This window comes from Onychomys torridus, chromosome 5 (assembly GCF_903995425.1).
Source record: "Onychomys torridus chromosome 5, mOncTor1.1, whole genome shotgun sequence".
Taxonomy (NCBI): Eukaryota; Metazoa; Chordata; class Mammalia; order Rodentia; family Cricetidae; genus Onychomys; species Onychomys torridus.
In genome coordinates, this window is record NC_050447.1 from 129,804,755 (window position 1) to 129,831,067 (window position 26,313).

A 26,313-nucleotide genomic window follows, 5' to 3' on the forward strand; every position below is an offset into this window, starting at 1 on the left:
ATAAATAGGAGGAGAAATCTAGGCTCAGGAGAAGAAAAGAGAGGAGCAAGAAAAGGAGGAGAGGAGGATGACAGGGGCCAGTCACCCAGCCATACACCCAGCCATGAAGTAAGAAGGAAAGAAAGATATATAGAATAAATAAAGAAAAAAAAATCCCAGAGGCAAAACATAGTTAAAGAGAACTGGGATAATTTAAGTTAGAAAAGCTGGCTAGAAACAAGCCAAGCTAAGGCTGGGCATTTATAAGTAAGAATAAGTCTCTGTGTATTTATTTGGGAGCTGGGTGGCAGGCCCCAAAGAGTAGGAAAAAAAAACCCAGTTACATAGTGGCCCTTTCTCCTTTCATATCCCGTTTCTTTGGTTCTCTCTTTATCCTCCTGCCCTTATTTCTGACTTCTGATTGGTCTCATCAGATATTTTCTTGAGGTGTTAATACATGCAACCCCTGCAAACTAAATGGGCACATTAGGCCCCTCCTCTATCATTCCTGCTTCTCTCCCCTGAAAGTGGAGCTTATGAGTGAGCTGTTCCCTGCTGGGGTAGGCAGGAGGGCCCTGGAATCTACTCATCTGACACATAGGTATTACTGCTACAGGTCATGAAGCCCTCTGTCTGTGAGTAACTGCTCTGTCAGTCCCTCCACACCCAACTCCTTCCCACCCAGAAGTCCCATATGTTGCAGGGAAGGGAAAGATGTGAGGTTGTGTGCTTTCCACATCCCTATGGCTGGATTTTTCTCTCTGATCCTAGGCCTCATCTACACAGTAGTGAGGTGTGATGATATGTGCTGTGCTGTGCTGAGGAGTGACTTAGCTGGAGAAGAATCTTATGAATTCAGACCTCGTGGGGGAAAATACTTCTCTTTTATACAGATGTGCCACCAAAGTCCCCACTTTAATAAAATACCCTTACACAGCAGCATTTAATCACAAAAGTCTGTTTTGGAAACTGAGAGAAGACAGACATGGTACCAGCCATCAAGCTCTGTCTCAGTGTGGCTAGCCTATGTGACTTGGAGCATCCTGCAATGCTGCTTTCTACTTGGAGCATGCACAGTCCTGGGCTTAGTGTCAACAATGTTCTTTCCTCCCATTCTGGAAGAAAGCTTTGGTCACACTCTTGAATCATGGAAGTTGTGAGGGAAAGAGAGATATGAAGGTCCATAATTCACTCCTTTTGTTTGTTGGTTTGCTCATTTCTTTATTCATTCAACCAACTGTTCCCCAGAGACTCCTCTAACTGGGCATTGTTTTCAGTATTGGGGGCAAAGAAAGGAGTCCTGGTCTTCAACAAGGACCACACAGAGCTCAGCTCTGTGGCTAGAAGTGGAGTGCGGCTCAGTGGGGATGCCCTCCAGTGCCCGAGCAGGCTGCCTTCAGACCATGGATCATATGGATGTTCCTAATACTATTTCTCATGGCTCCCCCCCCCCTCACTTTTTCTTGAGAAAGCCTCCATATTTCTCAAGCCTGGCATCTTGTGCCTCACATGCTCTGGAATCCACCTGGAATCTAGTCTCTTTGCCTCCTTCTATGCTTACCCTGAAGACACTGTCTGCATTGTAGTGTGGTTAAGTGTGCAGATTCCAGGTGGGAGCACCCAGATTGAAAGTTGAGATCTGACCTTTCCTAGATGTGTGGCCCCGAGCAGCCTGTTCTCAGCTTTGTGGTCTGAGAGAGAGAGATGAAAATATTGGCAGGGTGCTCGGCAGGGCCCATGGCTCAGTGGGTGTTGAAGGTGGGCATGGCTTTCCAGCTGATGTCTCCTGAGTCTTCTGTGGCCATTTTTCATCGTTCTGTCACCTCTTCACTGTGAGTTTAGGCTAAGGAGGATACTTGTAGTGAGTTTGGCATGGGAGCCCAGAAATCAGTTCTTGCACGGAGACCACGAGCATGGGTGTCAGGCAACATGAACAGCACAGCCTATTTCTACCGCTGTTTATTGAGGCTCCACTCTAGATGGCATGCTAATTACATTGTACTCACAACCGTCCAAACTGGAGGCATCATGTCTGTTCCCATGTCCTAGTGTTTCTGTTCCTTCTCCACATTTCAGATGGGGAAACTAAGGCTGGGCTGTCACAAGTGGCTCAGAGGCCCTGGGAGAGTGTTCAGGTTCCAGGCCCCATCTGGCTCCAAGCATGAGCTATTTCTATTCCATGACACACTTTGAATTCTCTTCCTCTGGCTCATTTGGACATTAACCTCTCCTGATCTTAGTGCCTTGTCATAAAACAGTGGAAAGCAAACATTTACTGAGAACTCCTCATGTATCAGGCCCTGGGATAGATGTGCATATTACCAGTTGTATTTCACTGACTCCTCATCATCCCGTGTTGGAATAGTGACACTCATTTTAAAGCTGATGGTATTGAAACAACTGCAAGAATGTTGAGCCAGGGCTGGAATTCACCCTTGATGCTGGCCTACTCAATCACGACTACATCCTTACCCTGCCTCTCCCCTAGGTCGGCCACAGTCTGGCATTCATCCTGCCAAGCTTGGCCTTTGACTGTGAGCTGTGTTACAGAGAGAGCCAAGTGCTTTTCCATCCAGGGAGTTTCCTTCGGGTGTCTCCCCTGCTGTTTCCTTTACTCAGGAACATTGGCTCTGTCCTCATGGGGGGAGGGGACCTCTGCCCTCCTCCTCCCGATGAGCAGAAGAAGCCCTGCTAATTCCTTCCATCACTGGCACTGCTTGGGGCAGAGGGAGGGGACAGCATAGCAGAGTGCTGGCTGACAAGGGAAACAGCTGATGGATGGAGAGAGGAAAGGGACAGGAAACCAAGGCCAGGAGCTGCTGTGGGCACAAATAACGGCACTGCTGAAGCCCTCTGCATCCACACTGCAGATGCAGTTCTATCCATGGTGTAGGGGAGGACCAGTCCTCCTGGTCATGGCATGACATCTGGAAGAGGCACAGGTGTATAAGAGGATACAGGTTTGCTTTCTTCCCAGATAGGATAAACAGGCAAATGTCTGAATTCATGTCTCCACCAAATTTACTTTTATTCTAGAACCACCAGCAGATTGGAAAGCCACAGTAATGGCAACCTTCTTTGTTCACAAAGGCCATTGACCAGAGTTTGATGAGCTTGCCAGTAGGCAATTCATACTGCCATTTGGAGAGATGGCCTAAGAAAATGGAAGCAGTCGGGGATGAGTTGGAACTCAGTTCAAGGAGATTTCTGGCTACAGTATGGGGCTCTTAATTTCTTGTGTCTTTAAGCCTCCCCCTGCCCCCACCCCACACTGTTGTATAGTACTACCTTTAAAATCTTTCATTTCCCAAATGTATGTCTATGAGACATCTTGCTCATGGTTGGGAGGTTCCATTCTTAGGAATATAGACACGTGTTGCACTTGACTGTAGCCTCCCTTGCCCCTCCCCTCCATTTCTGCACCCCTAACCCACCCAACTCTAGCATGCTTCTTGGTTATTTCCAAAACAGCAGGTCCTACCATGCAGCTTCTCACCAAACATTCTGGAATTCTACCAGGCAGCAAGGGTGAGGGGTTCCTCTGAGGGCTGTTTACTTCCACAAATATTTTATCTCACCCATTCAGGTAGGTGTTGTAGAATATTATTTTAATTAGGCAAAGACACATTAATTTGTTTATGCTGTGGAATATTATTTTAACTGTGTAAAGGTGTGTTACATTTGTTTGTGCTGCATTTGTTTAATTATGTACAGATGTGTTGGATTTAGTTCACCTTGCCTGCCTAAGGTCTAATAAAGAACTGAATGGCCAGTAGCTAGGCAGTAGAGGGATAGGCAGGCTGGCAGGCAGAGAGAATACATAGGAGGAGAAATCTGGGAAGAAGGGAGAAGAGGAGAGAACGAGGAAGAGAGGGATACACCTGGGGCAGGAAGCCAGGCAGGCATGAGAAGCAGTGAAAGTGGATGTACAGAAGGAAAGGTAAAGAGCCCTGAGGCAAATGTAGATGAAGAGAAACAGGTTAAGTTATCAGAGCTAGCTCTATCCCTGTTTTCCAGCTACAGCAGAGTATTAAGCCCATCTCCTACTTCTTATCTCTCAGTTTTTAGAAGTTAACTAGAATTATTTATACAATGTCACATGTGGGCCTGAGACACAGAATTCACTAGCTTGTAGCCAGTTATACCAGTGATTGTTTATAACAAGATCTGGTCTTCAATCTAGGCTCATTTGACTTCAACTGTAATATTTTGAACTGTTTTCCCATATTTCTAAAAGGTATATTTAAAATCAGACAGACAAGCCAAAGCAGGGGTGGTGATTTCTCCAGGTCTGTGTGGGCAGGGCGTCACAACTGAGCATGATTTAGAGCTTTTGTCTCTCTGCACCTGCTCATTGGTCAGCAACTTCCAGTGCAGACTGACATGGGCAATGTGCAAGGGGAAGGCTCAAAGCCAGTTTATTCCAACTCTGTCCTCTTAGAAGGAGCAAGTTATCATGCTAAAGTCAAAACCCCGGACTCTTCCTCCCATTTATAGACAAGAGTATCAGGAACTTATTTCATGATGGCACCAGTGCCTGATCAGTCCTCTGCCTGGAGTCTCATGAAAGGTCATTCAGATTTACAGCCTCAAATAACACAGACTCAACCCTTAAAACTGCCTTGGTGAGGGGCCTAGTTAGGATCTCAGACTCCTGGCCAAATCCCACCTGACAGTCCTACTTGGCAGGGCTGTGGTTCCAGAGAGTTCCCTGCAGCTGAGTTGTTGCTGGAAAATTGGTCAGGTTGTTGAATAACTCTGTAGCACTCTTGTGGCTGTGCTGCCCTGTGGGTGCAAAGATCCACAGGGTTGGGGACATGCATGGGGTCTGCCAGGTGCCAGTCTTGGTCCCAGGGATTGTGAGTTAGCAAGTCACCTCTTCTGTCTATTAAAGGGCCATCCATGATCAGGGTTCACTCATAGGAGCTCTCACTGGCTTAGGAACATTGATATAGTTTGTGATTTATGGGCAATTCTTAATATTTGATGACATATTTTATTTCATAATTATAAAACACTTTTGTCATGCATTACAATTTTAATTAACCAGAGCTGTCTTTTCTCAACAGAGGAATTTTGTTTGGTAGTTCATAAGTAGAGAAAGAAATTTGATCTTCACCAAAAGCAGCATTTTTTTCTTGCAAGAGTAATCCTTGATTCTAATTCAAACACTTTATCAACAAGAACATATGTCCAAAGTTATTGATAGCGATACAGAAAATCTACATGGAATTTGTACCTGTGTTTAGGGAAATGAAAGAAGACAAAGACAGACTGGAAGTGCTTTCACCAAATACAAACCATAGTGTGACCAGCATAGAAATTCCAGCGTGAGCAGATAGGGCTCAGGTGGGGTGGGTAGATGCACTGTTTTCAAAAAGACTCCCTTGTATTATCAGAAAAAAATGTTAGATCAGTTGCACTGGATGAAAGAGTCCATGATAAATCATCTAGGGTTATCTCTTAATATTTCTAGTTTTTTTCCAGATTTTTCTTGCTGATCAGTGTGTGCATGACTCAGGAGTGATGCATTTGATCTGCTTTGAATTTAAAAAGAAAAAAATCGTATTTCATTTTATGTACTTATTTTATAATTATACTTTAAAATGACTTTCATCGCCTATGAATTTATACAATAATGCCAACTTCTGCATATCATATCTGCCTGTATTTAATTCTCTTGGCACTATTTTTATATGCAGTTTTACATTTGACATGTCCTTGGAATTTGTGCCATCAGTTTTAAATTTAAAATTTGGGTTTCTCAAAATTACAAAATATGACTCTTGCCAATGTTGTGATATTTTGAGATGTAAATGTTGAAAAATTCAATAGACATTGGTTAAGAATTAAAAATGATATGTGTGTGACCCTGATTGATGCTGATGAATGTAAACCTGGTTGTGTTGGTAGAGCATTGTCCATGCATCCACCAGATGTGCAGTTAATGCTTCTGGTACTTGGCACATACCTCTAGGCATAGAAGACAGTGGGTAAGATGTTTAAGGTCCAGCCTTTGGGAATTTTATTAACTTCTCAGTCTTTATGGTACTAAGTCCTTTCAGTCTTTCAGACTGGATGGCAGTCTTATAGACTCCCATGTATTTGTATTCTCATTTTATTTATTTACACACACACACATACACACACACACACACACACACATACACACACACACACACACACACACACACACACACACACACACACACACACACTGTGGTGCTGGAGGTCAAACTCAGGCCTTCATACATGACTGAGCTCTCCACCACTGAGCTGAATTCCCAGCTTCTCATCTCTGGGTATTCTACCTGCTCCTAAATGTACTGGTGCAGCCTGTCAACTCTGCTTTGCTTACAGAGCCCCAGGTAAGCTGTTCCAACCCCAGGCAAGCCTCTGCTCACCTGTAAGACCCTGCACTCATGCTCTGGCTGCTCTCCCATTAGTACTCTGGTCTGTGCTGATGGCAAGTGTGGCCAGCCCTCTGCCTGCTGCTCTTCAGGAGCTTATTTTCCGTAGTTCTGAGTGTGGTGGAAACATCATATGATGCTGGGTATTGTTGAATTCTTCTGGACCATACTGCTCCTTGGCATGTGGGACTTTACTGTAGGGCAAAGACAGCCATTTCCTGTCCTTTGTTCCGGTCTCTAGGTCACAACTAATAATGAGAAATGTCTGTCTCTCCTACGTTTTTCCTAAATGGCAGTCTATAAACACAGCTTCTGAGAATGGCACCCTAGGCAGAGTGTAGCTTCCATGGCTTCACAGCATCTCTTCTCCAGAGCTTGGGTGTCTGTGCCTCTGCTTCTGATCATCCAAGGCAGGCACTGCTAATTTCTCTTCGCCTTATGAGACTCGGTAAATAGCCATCCCTGAAGCTGGATGGAGAGAGCCAGTCCTCCTGGCTCCCTGCATGCAGCTCTTGTGGCTTGTTGGAAGAAGGGAGGCAGAGGAGGGCCTGAGGGCTCTAACCTCACAATCACTGCTCATCTTCCTCAATTGCTTCTTGGCCAGATTTGGCATTTCTGGGAGTTTTTTCTCAGATTTTTTTATTAAAAATTGGCTGCATTTCATGGTCTTTTACCTCTTGGCACCATTCTGGCTAATTAAGGTAGATCCAGTGTAGGCAGAGTTCAAATCCTTTTGCATGTGGCTTTGGGCCCTGTGCAAACAATGGTGTGTGCTGTCAATGAATCCCTTCTCTTCCAAAAGCCTCTTTCCAAATGACGCTAATGTTCTAAAGGCATTTTTAAGGAGTGTCTAGTAATTCTGTATGTTATGCTATCTTTTCATACTCAAGTATCTTAAAGAACATTATTGCTTACCAGTGGTTCTCAACTTTCCTAACATTGTAACCCCCTTTAATACAGTTCCTCATGTCGAGGTGACCCCTTACCATAAAATTATTTTTGTTGCTATGCTGTAACTGTAATTTTGCTACTGTTATGAATTGTAATGTAAATATCTGATATTCAGAATATCTGATATGCAACCCTCATGAAAGAGTTTTTCAAAAGGGTTGCAACCCACAGGTTGAGAAATGCTGGCTTCAACCAAGAACCTGGCATAAATCCATGACTGACACTTGGTTGATGTTGGTTTATTTTGCCTCATACATACCATGGTTACTCTACTACTCAAGTCTTCCATTCAACTTTTATTGTTCTCTTCTCTGAGAAATGCCTTGATAAGATGGAGACCGAGCATGAGTCAGAAAGTTGGTGCCTTGGGTGCTAGGAGAAGCTTCAGTAGCCTTGTTTTTACAGGGGTGGACCAGATATCCAGAAAGGAAGTTCTTACGTGTACAGACTTGCCCCCACTGCTACCCCTGCTGCACCTCATGCACTAAAGAGTAGAGCAACATCCTCTAAATGACAGCACCAGACAGTCATCAGAAGGCTCCAGAAGCACCTGATTCATTGAGCTTGCTCAGTGGACAATGATAATTTATTGCAGCGTCTAGCATTCTGTTTGCAGCCTCTTTAAATGTTAATGATCAATAATATAATTATGATGGGGAAGGTTCCTGGGCTACTTGTGGGTTTAATTGAATTTTCAAAGCCATCTGGAGCTATGCAGAATTGTTGTTATGTTTCTTTCCAGACATGGCTTGGGTGGCCTCTAGTCACATAATATCAAGCCTAAAGCAGACATTGCCCCAAGGCTCTAAGATCCAGCAGGGAAGATCAGAGACCAGGTGGTGCATTGGCTGATGGGAGATTTTGTCATCACCAGCCTTTCCACCACTCCAGTGCAAGAAAGGAGGAGTATTTGGCTGGCAAGGAAGCATCTCTCTTAAGATCTGGGCCTCATGCAGCTGGACAAGGGGCCCGACAGACCAATGGCTGCTTTCCATGATGAGAAGAAAACTTCCTATCTGTTCCCATATCCATGAAACTGTTGGTAATCTGGTACTTACCTACATTGCACTCTGCCACTGTCTCCTTAATGCCTTGCCATCCAGCCCCACTGACCTCCTGCCTAAACCTGACATGTACACAGTCTTCCTCAACATTGTCCCAAATGGGACCTTACTCTTCCTCTACTCAGTCCCTCCCTCTTGTCTTTTTCCACTTTATCTTCCTTCCTTCCTTCCTTCCTTCCTTCCTTCCTTCCTTCCTTCCTTCCTTCCTTCCTTCCATGTGTGTGTGTGGGGTGAGTGTCACATTTGGGCCTGGTGCTCATGGAGGCTAGGAGAGGGCATCAGATCCCCTGGAACTGGAGTTACAAATGGTTGTGAGCTGTTATGTGGGTGCTGGGGACTGAACCTGGCTCCTCTGCAAGAGAAGAGTGTTCTTCCCTGTTGAGCCATCTCTCCATCCCTGTTCCCTCACTTTACCTTTTTAGCATTTAGCTGCTACTAGAATTGGTTATGCATTTATTATCTACTGCCATGCTAACATCCAAGATCTTTAAGAGCAAGGGTCGTTCATTAAATTCTAGCAGATAGTCTCTCAGCAAATATTTGTTAAATACTTAACTCACATGTGGATTTTTCAGGGCATGGCTCAAGGATAGGACAATTGGCCTCAATAATGTGTTTTTGATTCATTCTACTGATCTGGTGCACTTCAAAAATAGGAAGTCCTGCTGGGCGGTGGTGACGCACGCCTTTAATCCCAGAACTCGGGAGGCAGAGCCAGCAGGATCTCTTTGAGTTCGAGGCTAGCCTGGTCTACAGAGAGAGATCCAGGACAAGTACCAAAACTATTCAGAAAAACCCTCTCTTGAAAAACAAACAAACAAACAAACAAACAAACAAACAAACAAAGGAAGCCCTGAATTGCCTCTCCTGAGATAGATAGCATTTTACTAAAGATGGTGGTGTGTCAATCTCTCCCATTCTGATTACCCTGGAGTGTCATCCTGACAGCTGTGCATTGAGAGCTGGTCTAGCTCTCAGTGATCGCTTTTGGCCAATGGGATGTGGCTGTATTTTGTGTGATGCTGCAAAGGCCTCAAGGAAGGGTCATAGAAATCCTTAGCATCAGCCTTCAGTCCTGGGAAGGCTCCTTTGAAGGTAGCTGCCATGGAGGGTGGCTCAGTTCAGTGGCCAGTGAATATGGCTGAGCACATGATCCCCACATGGAGAACTCGCTGAGCCCTGCTTGACTTACTGACCCGAGTAACTCTGAACAGATGCCGTGACTTGTTTTCCTAAGCCATTAACTTTTATATCCTCACAGCTACCTGGAGAATCTTTCTTCAGTTTCCATGCCCAACCTTCCACGTCGTCACTCTCGGAGGCAAGGGATCCTTCCCTCCTCCTTACTTCGTCTCCGCCTTCAGGCTCATCCTGTGTCCTGGCCTTCCCCTGTGCCCTCGCCGTCACAGCACCTGTGGTCCATGTTCCTCCCCTCTACACCTTCGTCTGAATGTGGCTCCTGCAATTATTCTCTTCAAGTCTTCCTCATTTCTTCCTCATCTTCCTTCCATCAGATAGCAGTGTGACCCCCTGCTGCTGGCCCTCCCCAAGCATTCCTCCTTTGGCCCTGTGTGTGGTTGGCATCTGAAAAAATCCTGCTTGGGAGACAAGCTTGCTTTGTTTTGCCAGCTGAAGACACATCCTGAAAGATAGGGTGACTTTTGTTTGCTTTTGGTTTCCTGAGGCATGGGCAGGAGGGCTCTGTGCAGTAGTTTCTGTAGAGAAGAAAGCAGCTTTCAGATCATGGGGTGTTCCAGGTGATGTATTAGAAAGATGTTTCCTGAGACCCAGGGAGGTGAGGAGGGTTTGGAGACTCTCATGGATGGTGCACACAGGTTTCATTTAATGCTGTTCTGGAGAGAAGGGCCAAGGATGTTCTCTGTGGAAGTTTAAGGCCATAGCTCCATCTGACACAGAGGGTTTTCTTCATTGGAAAATATTGGAGAGAAGGATTCCTGTCTGCTTTGTACCCATCCCTGGTACCTGCTATCCTACCATACCAGGGATGCTCTAAAAATAGTTGAATGATAACAGGGAGCCACAGCTAGGCCAGATGTTGGTGATTAGCATTTGTAGTGGCTAAGGTGTCCACAGGAGGCACAAGTCAAGTTCCTCCTATGGGGATACAGGTGACTCCTTGGACCCAAGTAGAGGATGCCCAACCCAGATTGACACATGATTTCTTGGCAAGCCTGGTGGGGCACACTGAGTCAGATTCACATCCTCAAGGGAAAGCAGAAAATGGAATGACTCACTGTTTATTGCATATTTAAGATGTTCGAATGACTTTGATGTATTGATTACTTTAATCTTTGCAAGAGCCCTATGCCATAAATATAATTTTAGTGCTTTGGTTTTCAAATGAAGAAACTGAGGCCATATAGCTAGGATGTGAGCCCAGACATGCCTGCCACCATGGGATCTGTACCAATAGTCCCTGAACTGGGAAGTTTCTTACCTTGCAAATTCTTACTGGTTATGCCTGCTTCTCCACCCATTGTCTATTTAACCTTACATATAAACGTATCCAGATTAACATCGAACTGCATGATATAATAAAATAATTCTGACAACAGGTCTAGGTGAGAAGGAGAGCTCTTTTTCTACTAGCAGCATATAGGACCACAGTGGGCAGTACCTCACCTGCCACTCAGATAGTCTACAGCTCCTCTCCTAGTGAGTACTGACTGTGGGTCTGGACAGTTCATTAAAGATAACATTTGCAAGGTGCCATGTTCCACTTCTGTCTGGAACTTAACTACACATTAGAAATTTATGAGCAAAGTATTGCTCTCTCTGCACTGGGTGAGATGTGGAAAGCAATGCTGAACGATTCTCTCAGGGTGGCTCCGAGTCATCACACCAGGTCTGTGGTCCCGGTGCTTACTCCAGAGGGAGGTTTTCTCCACATCATGTTAAAAGGGCTTTTTTTCCTTTCAGAGACATGCATTTCTTGGGGGAAGTATTCAATTATTTTTGGGGAGAAATCTCTTAACAGCTATGTAAGGAGGTTTGGGGACAACTGCACAGTCTGCAAATATGATCACAACTATGAGGGACGCTACGAGCCTGTGTGTGTCCCCTGTCCCTGCAGTGAGCCCTCGGCTCTCTCACGGTGGTGGTTTGTTAATAGCTCAGGAGCCATAATGGATGTTAATGGATTTGATTGTTGAAATCTGTCTTGGTAAACCCACTCTAAAGGATCTTAATTTCACCAAATTTCAGCTTTGTGGTCACCAAAAGCAGCTTCCAAGTCAGCCAACACTGTAATACTTCCCTTTGCCCTCAGAATGAAGGTCCTTATTTAGCCATACATGGGGCTGGAGAGGTGGCTCAGCAGTTAGGAGCTCTTACTGCTCCTGCAGAGAATCTGGGTTTGCGTTCAGTTCCCAGCACCACATGGCAGGCAGCTCACTACTGCCTGGAACTCTAGTCCCGTGGGATCTGATACTCCATTCTGGCCTTTGAAGGCACCAGGCACACATGTGGTACACAGACACGCATGTGGTACACAGACACGCATGTGGTACACAGGCACACATGTGGTACACAGACATGCATGAGGACAAAACACCCTTAAACATAAACAAATAATTAAAAAAAGATAAACATGTATGCTGTTGCTTTAATTGAAAGTGACCCAGGGGAACTGGATGAGGAGGGTAGGGGAGGAACTAGGGAGAGGTGAGGTATCTCTGCAGACCTCTGGGAAGTCAGTCACTAGAGGGACTCCCTGTCAGCCTCCTGGGCAGGAAGGCTTTCCTAATACCCTGGTGCCAGCACAGTGTGGCAGTGCAGTATGGTGGCGAAGGTTCAGAACAGAGAGTTTGGGTCTCTGCATGGCGTTTCCCTAGCTCTGTGACATTAGGTGACATGCTCCCTTCTGTTAGAAAACAGAGTGGCTTGCATGTGAAGAGGAGAGTGGCCTCTGCTGGTACCTGTCAGAGGACTACTCCTCTCCCTTCTTTCTGAGTGCCTCTCTCAGGTTCCACTCCTTCCTTCTGTCTTCTGCTCTGGTCCTGTCCCATTTGTGAGGGGCCCCAAGGCCTCCTTCAGCCTTGCCCAGTTTTACCAGCAACTACTCCATGCTTGTAAAATGGCTTCCACTATTTCCCTTCCCTTACCCTTACACTTTTGTTGGGGTGATTTATGAATCTGAGCAATTTATCCTATAATTGGTAGACCAGACTCTCACTGAAGTTTCTAGACTGACTTTGTACTTGACTTGTAAACTGATATTTTCTACCTCCAAAGTTATAGCAACACACATTCTTTCCCTGGACACAGTATTGTCCACAGACTCCACTCCCTCTGTTTTGTCTCATAGCATCTATTCTGGTTTATTTTTGTTGCTGTGCCAAACCTCATGGCCTATAGCAAATTATGGATGAAAGAGTTTCTTTCCTCTTACACGTTCAGCTCATAGCCCATATTTGAGGGATATCCGGCGGGGGCTTGAACAGGAACTTGAAGCTGAAACCATGGAGGAATGCTGCTTGCTGGCTCTCTCCTGGACCCAGGTTAACTTTCTTATGTAGTCCAGGACCATCTGCTTAGGGAATGGTCCCTTCTACAGCAAGCTGGGCCCCATGCCAATAAGCTATCAAGGCAATGCCCCATGCCTACAGGCCCATCTGAGCTGGAAATTCCTCTACTTGAGACTTCCTTCTTAGGTGACTCTAGGCTGTGTCAAATTAAAGCTGAAGTTCCAGCGCCATCCAGCATGGGTGCTGGAGACCCGGCTGGGGTTCTCTGCAAGAAGAGTGAGTACTCTCAGCTGCTGAGTCATCTCTCCAGCCTCTTGTTAGGTTTTTCATCACAGCAATGAGAAATGTAACTAGTACTGCTGTGAGATACAAGTATATTTTAAGTGCGAACAATAGAGAAAAGGTATATAACAGTATGTTGGTCATCTGCTAACATAGAAAGAGTACCTATAAAAAATACAGAAAAACATTTCCATTCTAATAATGAATCAAATTATAAAAGTATTTATTCTAAAGCTAAAAGTATGTTAATATATGTATGCACACAGGAAAGAATTAGACTGAAAACAAATTAAAACAGCTAATGTCTGAGGTATAAGATTGTATATTATTGTCTTTTAATTATCTTTCTTATCTTTATCATGTCACATAATAAACAAAATAAGTAATATAAAAACTCCTTTCTGAAGAGGCTGCCCACACAGCCCCTCCTTGTTATAAAGTAGACTGTCTTACAGTTCCCTCCCCCCAGACAGCCATGGAACTTCCTACTCCAGGTTTCTCTCCCCCTTTCATGTCGCCTCCTGCTCCCCAGGCCCCTCCCTCCCCCAGACCATCTGTAAGCTCATGTTTCCTGTGCTGGGGACAGCCTTTTCCTCCTTTCATTTCTGACTCCCCCTTTCAAAGCCAGACTCAGAAAGCTGCCTCTTTCTCCGTGACACTGTTCTGTATCATTTTTGTCTGAATTAGTCTCTTCTTACTGTTTGATGAAAGTCTGGCCTCAGATTCCTGTGTGTAGCCCTTTATCATACACAGGCTGGGTCCACTTTACTGTCATATCATTCACAGACAGCTGAGCAGACCTCTTCTTCCAGCTTGTTCTACCTGCTAACACCCATGACAATGGGAGCAGCAAGAGCAGCAGCACACAGGGCACACCCAGTTAGAGCCCGTAGTAAATGGAAAAGGAGTATAAGAGGGTGATTTGTAAGACTTTATTTCTATAACTAGCATACTTATTACATAGGTTATTATTTTAAATATACTAACAAGTACATAATAACTAGATACTAATTTTTGATTTCTTCAGATGCAATTTGGAGATCAAATAACTAATTTTTTATTAAATGGAATTTTATGTTCAAATTACTTGTTAAAAGTACAGTAAGGCCATGAGGCATGATCTGGTTTCCAGGGACTGGGAGTTTAAGAGTTAAGGTGCATGATGCTTAATGTAGACACTCGGCTGTGGTCTGCTCCTCCCTTTTAAAGTCTCAAGAGAACCTAAGTCTCTCCCACAGCTTTTAGGAATGTATTTCACCTTGAACTTGAAGTTCTGTTGTATTCACTGAAAAAAGTGACTGGATGAAAGCTCAGATGTGAACATTCACTCATTTATTCAGTGATAACAATGTTTTTGAAACTACTTGCCTGTGTCTGCCCTAAGTTAAGGATACGGTGTAGACTGTAACCACAGGATTTACATGTTGAGTGAAAAGGTAAATAAATAAATATGAACCATATGATGTTCTCCACAAAGGATTTCACTGGGATGGAGAGTGGCTGTGTGGGAGGGATAGATGGTGATGTCATGATGCCCTCTGGTAAGGGGAGATCTGAAGGATCTTTGGGGAGTTTGGAGGGTTTAAAGAAGAGGGACAGGCAATCGGGGAGTTGGGAGGGAGTTCAGTGTGCCTTGCAAGTGAGAAAGGCAGGTACCAAGCCATGGGGCGGCCTGTGGGCCCTGGGGAATGGCTGGATTTGAAGTTCTATGGGGAAAGATGCTGCCACCCTGCCAGGATCTCCGACCAGGCAAGAATGCCCATCCTTGGCTGCTGGAGTGTGGGTTGCTGAAGGCTCACTCAGAGAGAGATGCACTCTTTCAGAATCCCCACCATGGAAGCCACTTTGCCTGGAGATGCCCGGAGGCACTGGGCTCTCCTTGCAGGCAGTTTGCATGTAAGCACTGACACAGCTGTGTGAAAGATGAGAGCTACCGCCTTGCTTCCTGTTGGGCATCTCCAGTGCTAGTCACTCTCCTAGACTTCTTGGAAGCCATCACCCACTTCTCTACTCCATCCGACTTCCGTAGGTTTCTTCTGACATCACCCTTTGACCAATTGTGAGCCCATGAGTCCAGCCCCAGGCTTTACTTTTCAGTGATGGTCACAGACTGAGCTCCTAACAAAAAGGCAATAAGGATTGCTTATACAGAGGTAGCAGATTGAAGCTTGGACATAACCTGATGTGATTACTGTGTGTGCATTCATGTGTGTGTGTGTGTAAGGGAGAGAGAAGATGCATGATGATCACTTAGAGGCTAATACCATCTAGGCATGATGTCAACTGTGGCTCAGATTATATTAACTAATGCATTTATATTAAGCAAACTTTTTCATCTGAAATTATACTTGCAAAACTCCCCTTCCATAAAGAATATTTGCAGTGTCTTTAGACAGATGAATGTTAAAAAATGGTGCATTATGGGACATAATGGAAGGAATTTGTGAAAGATCAATTCCTCATTAAAGTTTAAATCTATGAGAATTTAGAACCAAAAATATGATCAAAATGTACATTTGGTCTTTAGCGTTAAGTCTGTCAGAGGTTCGTAGGGGAGACTGCTAAGATCTTTTTGATTTATGGGGTAAAAATGACAATTTGAAAGTAGTTCTTTTTTTCTCTCGCATATTGTGATAGTAAATGGTTTGCATGTGTTCTTGGGGATGTTGAGGAGTTTATGTTCCTGTTGTAAATGCCCTTTAGATTCTTTCCTGCTTGCTAGAACCTCAAATCAGAATGTAATCCTGATCAAGCTCAGCCTGTCTCAATAAACACAGCACCCAGTGGATAGAACTGAACACATTAAAATTATGTGGCTCAGGGAACATGATAACCAAAGAGAAAAGTGCTTTGAAGAATTCTCCTTTTACACAGTTGTTTACATAGAGCAAACAGATAAAAAACAAAACAAAACAAAACAAACAAACAAACACACACAAACCATAGCCATGTTCTGCACTGGCTCCCACAGCCAGAACCAGGGATCCTGTGGATCCCTTCTGCAAATTAACAGTAGTATCTTTTCATCAGAGAAAATTTTGTGAGGCGTTTTACAGCCTGCCTGCAGAAGGGCAGAGGGGCTGACAGGCATTTCCACATTCCACAGACTGTTTTTTTTTTTTTTTCTTCTGAGCTGGGCAGGTGGAATGAGGGGTGCAGTAATAACTGAGGTTACTGAGATGGGAGCATACCTGAGATGAGCTATAAACATTCAGTGATTTCTTTCATGATCTGAAATCCTTAGGCAAAGTCCCTACTGCTTCTCTGACTTCAGGGTCCACTGGGACCCCCTATAAAACTGCCAGGGTTTCCCGGGTTTCCAAATCCAGAGGGACACAGTTGATGGTTGAGGTATTGGAGGTATTGAGTCCATACTCTGGGACCAGCCTTGAACGTCATCTAGATTCTAATAGATGCGTTTTTAATCACAACTACTAGTTACAGATACTGGAGGAGCCGTAAGGCCTCTGCTTCCCACTGAACACTCTGTCTGTTCATCTGCTCAGCACATGATATGTAGGATGTATACTCTTTCCAGACAGACCCCACCTTTTGTGAGTTCATGCTGCAAAATTGAGACTCTCTTGAGAGCTTTAAAAATACTAACTGATGCACTCCCCTTCAGGCTAGCTGTTCAGGAAACAGTAGGGATAAGCCCTTGTCACAAAGCTCCCAGGTGGCTCTGTTAGGGAAGAGATGGATAAAGTTCTGTCCTCGAGGCTCAGAATTAAGGGCTTTGTGTGGCCCGGAGTCTGGAAATGAGTCCAGAGTTTTCCCACAGAGAGTGTTTTGGTCCCCTTTGTTTTCAGAGAGAGACTGGAAATAGATGCATTTTGGTTGGCACAGTTGAGGGGAAGTGATACTAGGTGGAAGTTAGGACTGTACTCTGGACACTCCTTACAGCAAAAAATGATCTGGCCCCAAACATTGTAAATAGGTACTGAATTGAGAGTTGCTGATCTAGTTGGAGATATAGTTCTGCATATAAAACCAATGTGATAAATATTGTCCGCTGGTTAATCTATTATGTACATACCATTTGCTTAGATTATGTGTGCTAATAAATATTGAAGATTGTTTCTTAGGTCATATGTTCTCAGAAATAGATGGGAAAACTGAGGTCCTAAGATGAAATTATACATATAAAGTCACATATCTAAAAAGCCAGGGTGTTTAGACTTCAACACAGGGAGGCAGGCTTCTGCCAGCGCTTCCCTACTGCTGTTCTTAGGGGTTTCTCTAGGCAGAGAAGGGGTCACGATTCATGCATATTTATTCAGATTATTCCTTCTTTCGTTAACATTTCCTGCTTAGGAAAGCCTTGAGTAAAGGATAGCACTTCTAGGCCAGGTGATGAGTGGACACTGGTCACTTAGGTACCACGTGGCCAGGCCAGAACCACAGTGAGGAAAGGAATCCCCCAAGAGGTTGATGATTGATGATTTGGTACCAACATGGTCTGGGAGTAAGCAGCATCATGCAGCACAGTTTGGGGTAGTGCCTGACCAGCCAGGCTGCTTGCTCTTATGTTAGCTCTGAGCATCTGCTAGAACAATGTGCTGCAGGGAAGCACAGTGGGAGAATGTCTGCCCGAGCATGTGCCTGTCTGACTGGCCCCTCAGATGTCCTCTGAAAAGGCCTGGTGTCCCCAGGTCCCCTTCATTCACTGGCCTTGCCTGTGCTTTGTGCAGACAGAGGAAATGAAATGGGACTCAACAGAGGTCATTTGCCCTCTCCCCAGTGTCCTGTCCATGGAGGATGCACAAGGGAGACAACACCAGCTGCTTGGGACCTCTGCTGGACCTCCCTTTTTTCCTTTTCTCTTTTTATTTGTGAGGTTCTAGAAGGTTAGAACATCATGAAATGTGCCTGGGAAGCCCCCAGGCTAGCAAGTAAAGTAGTCTGTCTCTGTCCACACACCTAGTAAACAGGAACTGTGTGTCATGCTCCTCACCACAGTGCAGCGCTGCTGTCCAGCAAGCGCTATTTCCTTCTAGCAGTGTTTCCAGAAGCAAATGGACCCATTTATGCCATGTCTATAAAGCGAGCACCAAGTGTTCATTTGGCCCAAATCTAGGTAGAAGGATATGGCTGGAAATGCTTTCCACCTCCATCACCAAGTGTGTCTTTCCTGTAGCCAGATGCTCTCCCCCTGGGCTATTGTCCCTCAGCATTCTTCCCTGAGGAAAGACTTCCATGGTTTTGAGTCCTGGACACATTTTTTTTTTTTTTTTTTTTTACAAGTTTCTGTTACTGTGCTTATAAGAAAATCTTGAAATGAGGGTAGCATCAGGGAAACAGAGTTATAGAGGTTGCTGGTATGGTGCGTGCAATGAATGGTTCATAAGGATTGTCAACCTGACAGTGTAGAATCATCTAGAAAACAAACCTCTGCGTCTGTTTGCTAGGGAGTTCCTAGGGTGTGCTGAGTTGAGAGGGCCCACCCTAAATGTGTGCTGTACCATTCCACTGTCTGGGGTCCTGGACTGAATAAACACAAGAAAACTAGCTGGTCCACCAGCATCCTTCTCTGATTCCTGACTGGATGCAGAGTGATCATCTGCCTCATGGCCCCACTTCTTTGACTTCCCTGTAATGGACTGAACACTCAAACTATGAGCTAAAACCAACTCTTTCTTCCTTAAGTGTTTTTAAGAGACAGGGCTTCTCTTTTCTCTGGCTGTCCTGGAACTCCCTCTGTAGACCAGGCTGGCCTCGAACTTACAGAGATCCACCTACCTCTGCCTCCCAAGTGCTGAAGTTAAAGGCATGTGCCGCCACCGCCTGGCTTAAATTGCTTTTGTTAGGTATTTTTGTCCTAAGGTGAGAAAGTAACTCACACAGATAATTGGTACTAGGAGTAGGGTTGTTGCTGTATCAAAGATGATCACGTGATGTGTAGGCCTTTGAGATGGTTTTCAGGATGTGTGTGTGTGTGTGTGTGTGTGTGTGTGTGTGTGTGTGTGTGTAACTTAGAGTTAGAAAAGCCCCAAAAAGCTATAAGAAGAGCTTAATGGACCATTCTGTCAGAGTTTAAAAGGACAGAATGAACAGGGGGTACCCAGCTAATGAGCTTTCATAGAGTAATAAGGACTCTGTCAGGAAAGGGGATAAAGGCCATTTTTTTTCCTGGCAAAGTACTTGGCTATATTCTGCCTGTGATCTGATCGCTCTAATGAAGCTTGATTCAGAATTATGGGCTACATTGTTTGTCAGAAGAAATCTCAAGACATGACTTTGTAGGCTAGGCAAGGGCCACTTCTGACCACTTTTATTCAAGTCTGTGGTTGAGAGAGAGAGCTCAGTAAATGAAGCAAAAATATTTGAAGAATGTGGGAACTGGAAGGGAAAGGAGAGGGGTAGCTGTGATTAGTGAAGAGAGCCTCTGCAAGAGAAACCTACCTGCCATGCACTGGAACAATAGGAAAGGTACCCTGAGGGGAAGACTTCTTCATCTGGAGAAAAATCCAAGTTTATTTGAGAGGAGAAAAGCCTAAACTAAAAATGTCACTGAGTTTCCTGCTAAAAAAAAACAAGTACCTAGGGAAATGTCCCAAGATCCTGGCATCTCCAACATCCTGGGGTCTCTGTGGCAAATTGAGCTTTGTTTTCATAGCTTCCTGCAAATGCCTGGCCCAGCAGCCTTTGGGAACCACTGCACAAGCCTCCATTTTATACTTGTAAAACCAGTATACCACGTGCATGATGTTGCCAAATTCTGCTATCAGCTTTGGAACTTATCTGGCTGCCTTGGACCACAATTGTATCAGCCTTTGTGTAGTGACCCTGGGTAAACATTTCCCTAGGGAAGGCAGACATCACCCCATTAAGTTCACAGCCCATGAAGCAATAAAGAAGAGGAAAAGGAGTGAGTCTGTGCTCTCCATTAGACAAGTTGTGTGCATCACTAGGGGCAGGTTCTGGGTCTCTGTGACAGTCACCACATGCCATATACTGGGTTTGCTTTATGGATGAAGCTTGGGCTCAGCTGAGCTGAAATTGAGATCTAGGGTAGTTGGATCTTTCTAGAAGGTGTGCCTAGAAATATCCTAAGTTTATTTAGAGTCAGTAGATTGTGGAAGAGGAAGGTCTTTGAGAAGGATATCTGAGACAGAGATAGACAGCAAGCTGGCTTATTCAGTTGGCTTATGGCCCAAGAAGATGATGAAGCATTTTGAGCAGCTACAAGCAAAGTTGGGGGTTGTTTTTGAGCAGCTGTAGGGTACAGACATAGTAACTTTAGAGCTTTGGTGTGAGGCAACATGAGGGATAGGCTCTTTACCTGATTTCTAATAAGGTGAAGTTGCTCTCTGAGGTGGGTAGCAGATAGGTTCTCAAGTGAACCCTTAATGTATTCCCTTGGCTGTAAGCTGCTGCAATAAGCATATTAACACTACCCCCTCTAACCCACAGGTGGCTGGGGTCTGGGCATATTTGAGGTGCACATATTTATTCCACCTGTGTGTCTTCAGAGCCTGTGATCTCATTATCCTACCTTTAGTGATGAGAGAAGTAAGCACACAGCATCTAAGTGTCTGCTCAAGGACTCTGTTAACAAATGGTCAGACCTAGAACTGACCTCACTGGGCACACTCTTAGCCACATCTCCAACACTGTCTCCTAGGTATTGCATTTCCGAGCCTGGGTCCCCCTCTTTTGTTTTGAGATAGGGTCTCTCTGTGCAGCCCTGGCTGTCCTGGAACTCACTCTGTAGCCCAGGCTGGCCTCAAACTCACAGAGATCCACCTGCCTCTGCCTCCCGAGTTCTAGGACTAAAAGTGTGCACCACCATGCCTGGCTTGAATTATACTCCTAAAGCAGCAGTCATGGAGGGTAGTTGCAGCTTCATAAGACATTTGGTCACTCCAAGAGGAATTTTATACTAGATGATGTCCTTACTATGGGACCATTTTATCATTCTTGGGGGAGATATCACAGGACAAGTTGGAGAATGTCTCAGGGGTCAATAGGACATCTAGAGGCTTCAGAGGTAGTCATCACTGAATATGAAGGAAAAGCTCCTGCATCCACTTTTGCAGATAGAACATGAAATCACTTCAGAGACTTCACTGAGACCACAAGGCTATAGTATGGGAGTCAGGCTCGACATCTGTCTCTTGACACTAGCTCAGGATTGTCCTCTTTACCAGGGGCTCCCCTGTCTTCATCTAATGGGGATGAACACTGGGCTGGATGTTAGGGTTGAGTCCTGCAAAGAGGCAACTGTTCAGATGAGAGGTGCCACCTCTGTGTATGACAAGGCACAGTGGCCCCACGCTACTCATGTGCAAGTGTTTTCTAGACAGAGAGTCTGAGCTTGTGTTCACCTTCCTCAGAGTGGTAAAGTGGACAATCTTTCCACTATGAGACAGAGAGCTCTGGGGTCTTGTAAGGCGTGCTGCATTTTCTGTGAGAGCAGTGACATGTGTTAAGGGCTCTATGGTGTCTTGAAGCAAAGGCATCTGTCTGGTTGTGCTTAACTCAAGGTATCTAAATGCATTTGGACATAAAGTCTTTTTCTCTGTCTCTCTTTTTACTGGTTACACCTGATTAGATGCCTGTGAAAATACCAAGAATAACTAGTCTGAATTGATCTCTGTAATGGGTTAATCTGATAGCACATGGGCAGGGCTTTAGGTTTTATATTCTCTCTCTCTCTCTCTCTCTCTCTCTCTCTCTCTCTCTCTCTCTCTCTCTCAGTCTCTCTCTCCCTCTCCCCCTCTCTCTCTTTCTGTGTGTGTGTGTGTGTGTCTGTGTGTGTGTGTGTCTGTGTGTCTGTGTGTCTGTCTGTGTGTCTGTCTGTTTGCCTGCCTGCCTTCCTACCTATTATCTATCTATCTATCCATCTCAGGTACAAAAGGCAATGTACTTGTACACTGGCCTTGATATTTGTCATTTGCAACTCAAATGTCCAGGGTAGGACTGTATTAATAAAAGTATGTTCAATTTCCTAAGTTAAAACTGGAAGTCCATTATATGATTCATGAGGCTTTCTAATATTAGGCATTTTCATTAGTAATTCACAATAGAACAAATGTCAAGAAAAACTACAGGGCTGTCTGCCTTTGCATGATGGCATGCATGGTCTGAGAGAATCTGCCCATTGGAGGTCTTTGAATCAGCAAGGTTAGCATTCCACACAGGTCCTTTATCATCTCCTCACCTATGGAGGCAGCAGATACTTGACATTCATGGTAGATATTTCCAGAGACCTGTATGATTCCCTTAACTGGAAAATTCCATTAGGGCAAATAATTTCCCTCATGGAACCTTTTGATTCTGACCCTGACCATCATGACCAGGGGAGCTTGGTTTCCTATCTGTCTCCTTCTGTCAGATTGTCTGCACCTTTAGCTGGCAATGAGAGGGATGGGGCTGTGAGGAAGTGGCCAGATATCCCGGCTTAATAGGTGACTTTACCCTCAATTACAGTTTTGCTAGAGGATATGAATTTACATTTCAGGGGGGAATAGGGCATTGTCTATAAGATACACACTGTTGTGATTACTTATAATAGTCAAGTTCTATGACTATAAATTACAGACTCCCAGTGTCTATTTCCTGGCTATTTCAAACCCCATCATCCTGCCCTGTGGAGGGCAGGAAGCTACTCTGGCTGGCAAAGAGAGGGGTGCTTAGAAGCTTGGAGGCACTTCAAGCTCTTCTTCCCCAATGTCACATGGCCCCCACAGCAGGGCTTGTTTGAAGCCAAGGCTGTGGGAAGTCTCAGCAGTTCTAGAATGAGACTTGTGTGCTTTGGTTAAAAACAAAGCAAAATGAAAATCTGGTAAACTCTGGTGTTAGGTTACAAATGCATTCCATAAGCTAAGAAAATAGATTTGAACTTGAAGCTTGACTTCCCCTAGCACTTGGCAAAACTCTGCTTTGTTTTTGGGGCTCAGGGCCTTGAAGAAATACATTTTTCACTGGCCGGTGGTGGCGCACGCCTTTAATCCCAGCACTCGGGAGGTGGAGCCAGGCGGATCTCTGTGAGTTCAAGGCCAGCCTGGTCTCCAAAGCGAGTTCCAGGACAGGTGCAAAGCTACACAGAGAAACCCTGTCTCGAAAAACCAAAAAAAAAAAAAAAAAAATACATTTTCTCAGTATTTATGGTTATTATTGAAGTAAAAGAGCAGAAAACCTTATGAAACATGGAAGCCCTCTAAATGAGTCTCATGGGTTTATGTTCCTTGTTGATGGCTGGTTTTTGCCTTCTGCCTGCCCCCATTTGGATAATCAAGGAAGAGGAGAAATGCCCAGAACCCAAACTGGGGCATCGAAATGCCATTTAGTTAATTTAAGACAGGGACTTTCAGTGTAGCTCTGGCTAGGGACATGAGGGGTACCGAGCAACGTGAGCGATGACAGCCATTGAAGACACCTTGGTGTGTACTGATGAAGGGGTGAGTTTTCCCTTGGGCACTTACTTGAGCTTTGTATTAAGAACTTTTATGAGACTCCGGAGTGAATTGCCTCTAAGCCTCTGAGGTCCATGGATCTCACCTCCCTTCTCTCCAAGCTGCTTTCTATATGACTGTTCCTAGGCGTAGAGAGAAAGCTCGACTGTGACATGCTTCTCAGCATGGCCTGGGATTGGCTTGCTAGCCTGTGGGAGCTCTCCTGTGAATGTGTTCTGACAGCAGTTTGGAGACTGATTTCTGTTCTCCAGACTCAAGGCCTGCTCATGGACTGATTGTGCTTCCTCTCTGTTGGGGGATGGGAGCCCAGGTAGGAAGGGGTGGTGAAATCTGAGCACTTCTGCAAAATTGGCAGTTTCCTGTCTAAGCAGAATTTGGGTGTCATCACAGTCACTTTGTGGGAACATATATATGCATGAGCATGAAGCTAGGCCAGTGGCCCTGCAAAGCCAGGCAAGAAGGCCAGGAAAGGTGAGGAAGCTTACCTTCTTGACTTCGTATTTAATGGCGAGTTTGATCCGGCTCAGACTTGGACGGTGGTGGTCAGACCAGACTTGGAAGTTCACATCCCCATTCAAAATCGCTTCCACCTCTTCTGTGTCTCGGCACAGGTCCAGCACGCCCACCACAAAATCCTTGCATTGCATAGATAGCTTCCTGTAATCGTTCTAACAGAATAAAGAGAAATCAGGGTGCGTCACACTGAGCCCCACAGGGTGGCTTGTGCAGTATAGCACTGAGGCTCAGTGATAGTCACCAACAGTGAACCTGTAGAGGGCCTTGGAGCCAGAGGCCTGTGCTGGATCCAGAATGCAAGGCTCTCAACTGGGCCTGTCTTCTTCAAGCTAGCATTTGCCGAGTTTGTGATCCCCAGGCCACTTGCATCAGTCCCAGGTGCATGCAGAAGTCCCAGATTCCCAGATTCCTCCCTACTCACTGAGCCCACATTCCCAGGGATTGGGCCCAGGAATCCATCTTGTAAGTTTGCTCCAGTGATCTGTGCATCTGCTACATCCCTCCCCACCCCACCCCCAGGCTCTTTCAATGTAACAGGTCCTTGTGCCCAAGGCTGAGTCAATTCTAAGACTAGGGAAATGTCTCTCTTGTGTGTGCTGGCGACTGTCTCACAAGGCTTTATTGGAAAGCTATGGCTGGGGGGCTAAGCTGGAAAACATAATGTACACAGGTGTGCTTTTTCATGTTCTGGAAAACTGGCTTATAAATTAAAAAATGAACTGTAATTCACATCTAACATGATGCTTTTTTTTTTTCCCACACACACATTTGTCTAGCAAATTATGGCTCCTATGCTCCTTGCCTGTTGAATAAACACTTCTAGGTCTTGATGTTTCGTGAGCATTTCTCCTGTCTTAGTGAATTGCTCCTGGATCTCTCCTTCCCCAGGCCTATCTTTCTGAATGTCTTTGGGAGGTTTACTTCCTTTCCTAGTGACATTCCAACTTGTCTTTCTTCCTAAGGGATAGGTCAAATTCTAGACAATGCTCTAAAATATTGGGAAAAAAAGAATATTCCATGTCACTTGCACACCACCTTCCCCCAAATATTTTCCCCTGAGGCTTCCTTTTTGATTTCTTAGTTGAAATCACACACATGTCATATGTTGCTATGTTAATCACTGTCAACAACCCACAGACTCACAACCTGCAGTTGGCAAATAGGACAGCCTTGCCCTCCTGAAGCCTGGATTCCTCAGCAAAAAGGCAGTCACCTGGCAGAGGAGCAGTGCAGCATTTTCCTGAGTTAATGATTTTCGCTCCTTTCTGGATGCTGCATCAGAATGTCACTTTGCATTAGACAAAAAGTTCAGTGGATGTTTGTTTGCTGGGGAAAGGGAAAGGATCAAGAAAATATTCCCAGACAAGAATGGCCCTGTTCAATTTTATTCATAATTTAGGTAGAAAAGGGAGTTTCAGAAACTCAGTGGAGACATGGCTGCCACAGAGCTTGGGCAGATTGGTGTGCAGGGTCCAGGGAAAGTGCTGGAGGTTTGGGCATCCAGCAGTAGGCCAAGCCCTAGAAAGCTGCATTCTGTCTTTCTTTATCCCTAGGATTCACCCACTCACCATTATTCATTCATTCATTCATTCATTCATTCATTCATTCATTCATTCTCAATAATCTACTGCATACCAGGTAGTGAAGTTACCAGAGAGAAGTATAACTATCACTTCTGAATACTGTGGGGGTAAAGGAAGCTGGGGATCTACCCTCAATTCCAAAGGACAGCAATGGATGCCAAGTGAAACATGCATAGAGCCTACCCTGGCCCAAATCATTCAAAGGTCATGTTCCTGGATGCTGAGGTTTCCCAATGCCAATAGGCAACACAGAGGAATCACCTTAGTCATCACAAAATGTGGGGGGCCGTCCCCACCTTATTCCCCCAGGGAACTCTTGAGGAGTGAGGGTAAGAGATTTAGATAGAAATATAGAGGGGAGTAAAACAGATAGAAACATAGGACAGCCTCGGGAGGGCCTGGATCCTTATCCACTGGTCCCTTCTGTCTCTTCTAAAGGGCTTTTAAAGGAATGCCAAGGGGTGGAGCAAAAGACCTCCCTTCAGCACAGCCAAGTGTAGACCCTTCCAATCACCTGGTACCCACACACATGGTCAGTCCATCCCCTTATGCAGCTCTGCTGGATAAAGCAAGCTCAGATCTCACTAGGAAACCTCTGTGAGCTCCCATAACAGAACCCTGTA

At 45.0% G+C, this 26,313-nt stretch overlaps 1 protein-coding gene across 2 annotated transcripts in view; it reads right to left on the bottom strand.

Moving 5' to 3' along the window:
* Trpc7 (transient receptor potential cation channel subfamily C member 7) overlaps positions 1-26,313 on the bottom strand; it is a 131,423-nt gene that overhangs the window by 64,900 nt on the left and 40,210 nt on the right. For both annotated transcript variants that reach the window (XM_036187821.1, XM_036187820.1), the window contains exon 3: positions 24,077-24,259. In XM_036187821.1, the coding sequence (XP_036043714.1) occupies positions 24,077-24,259 (183 nt within the window). The remainder of the gene's footprint in view (positions 1-24,076; positions 24,260-26,313) is intronic.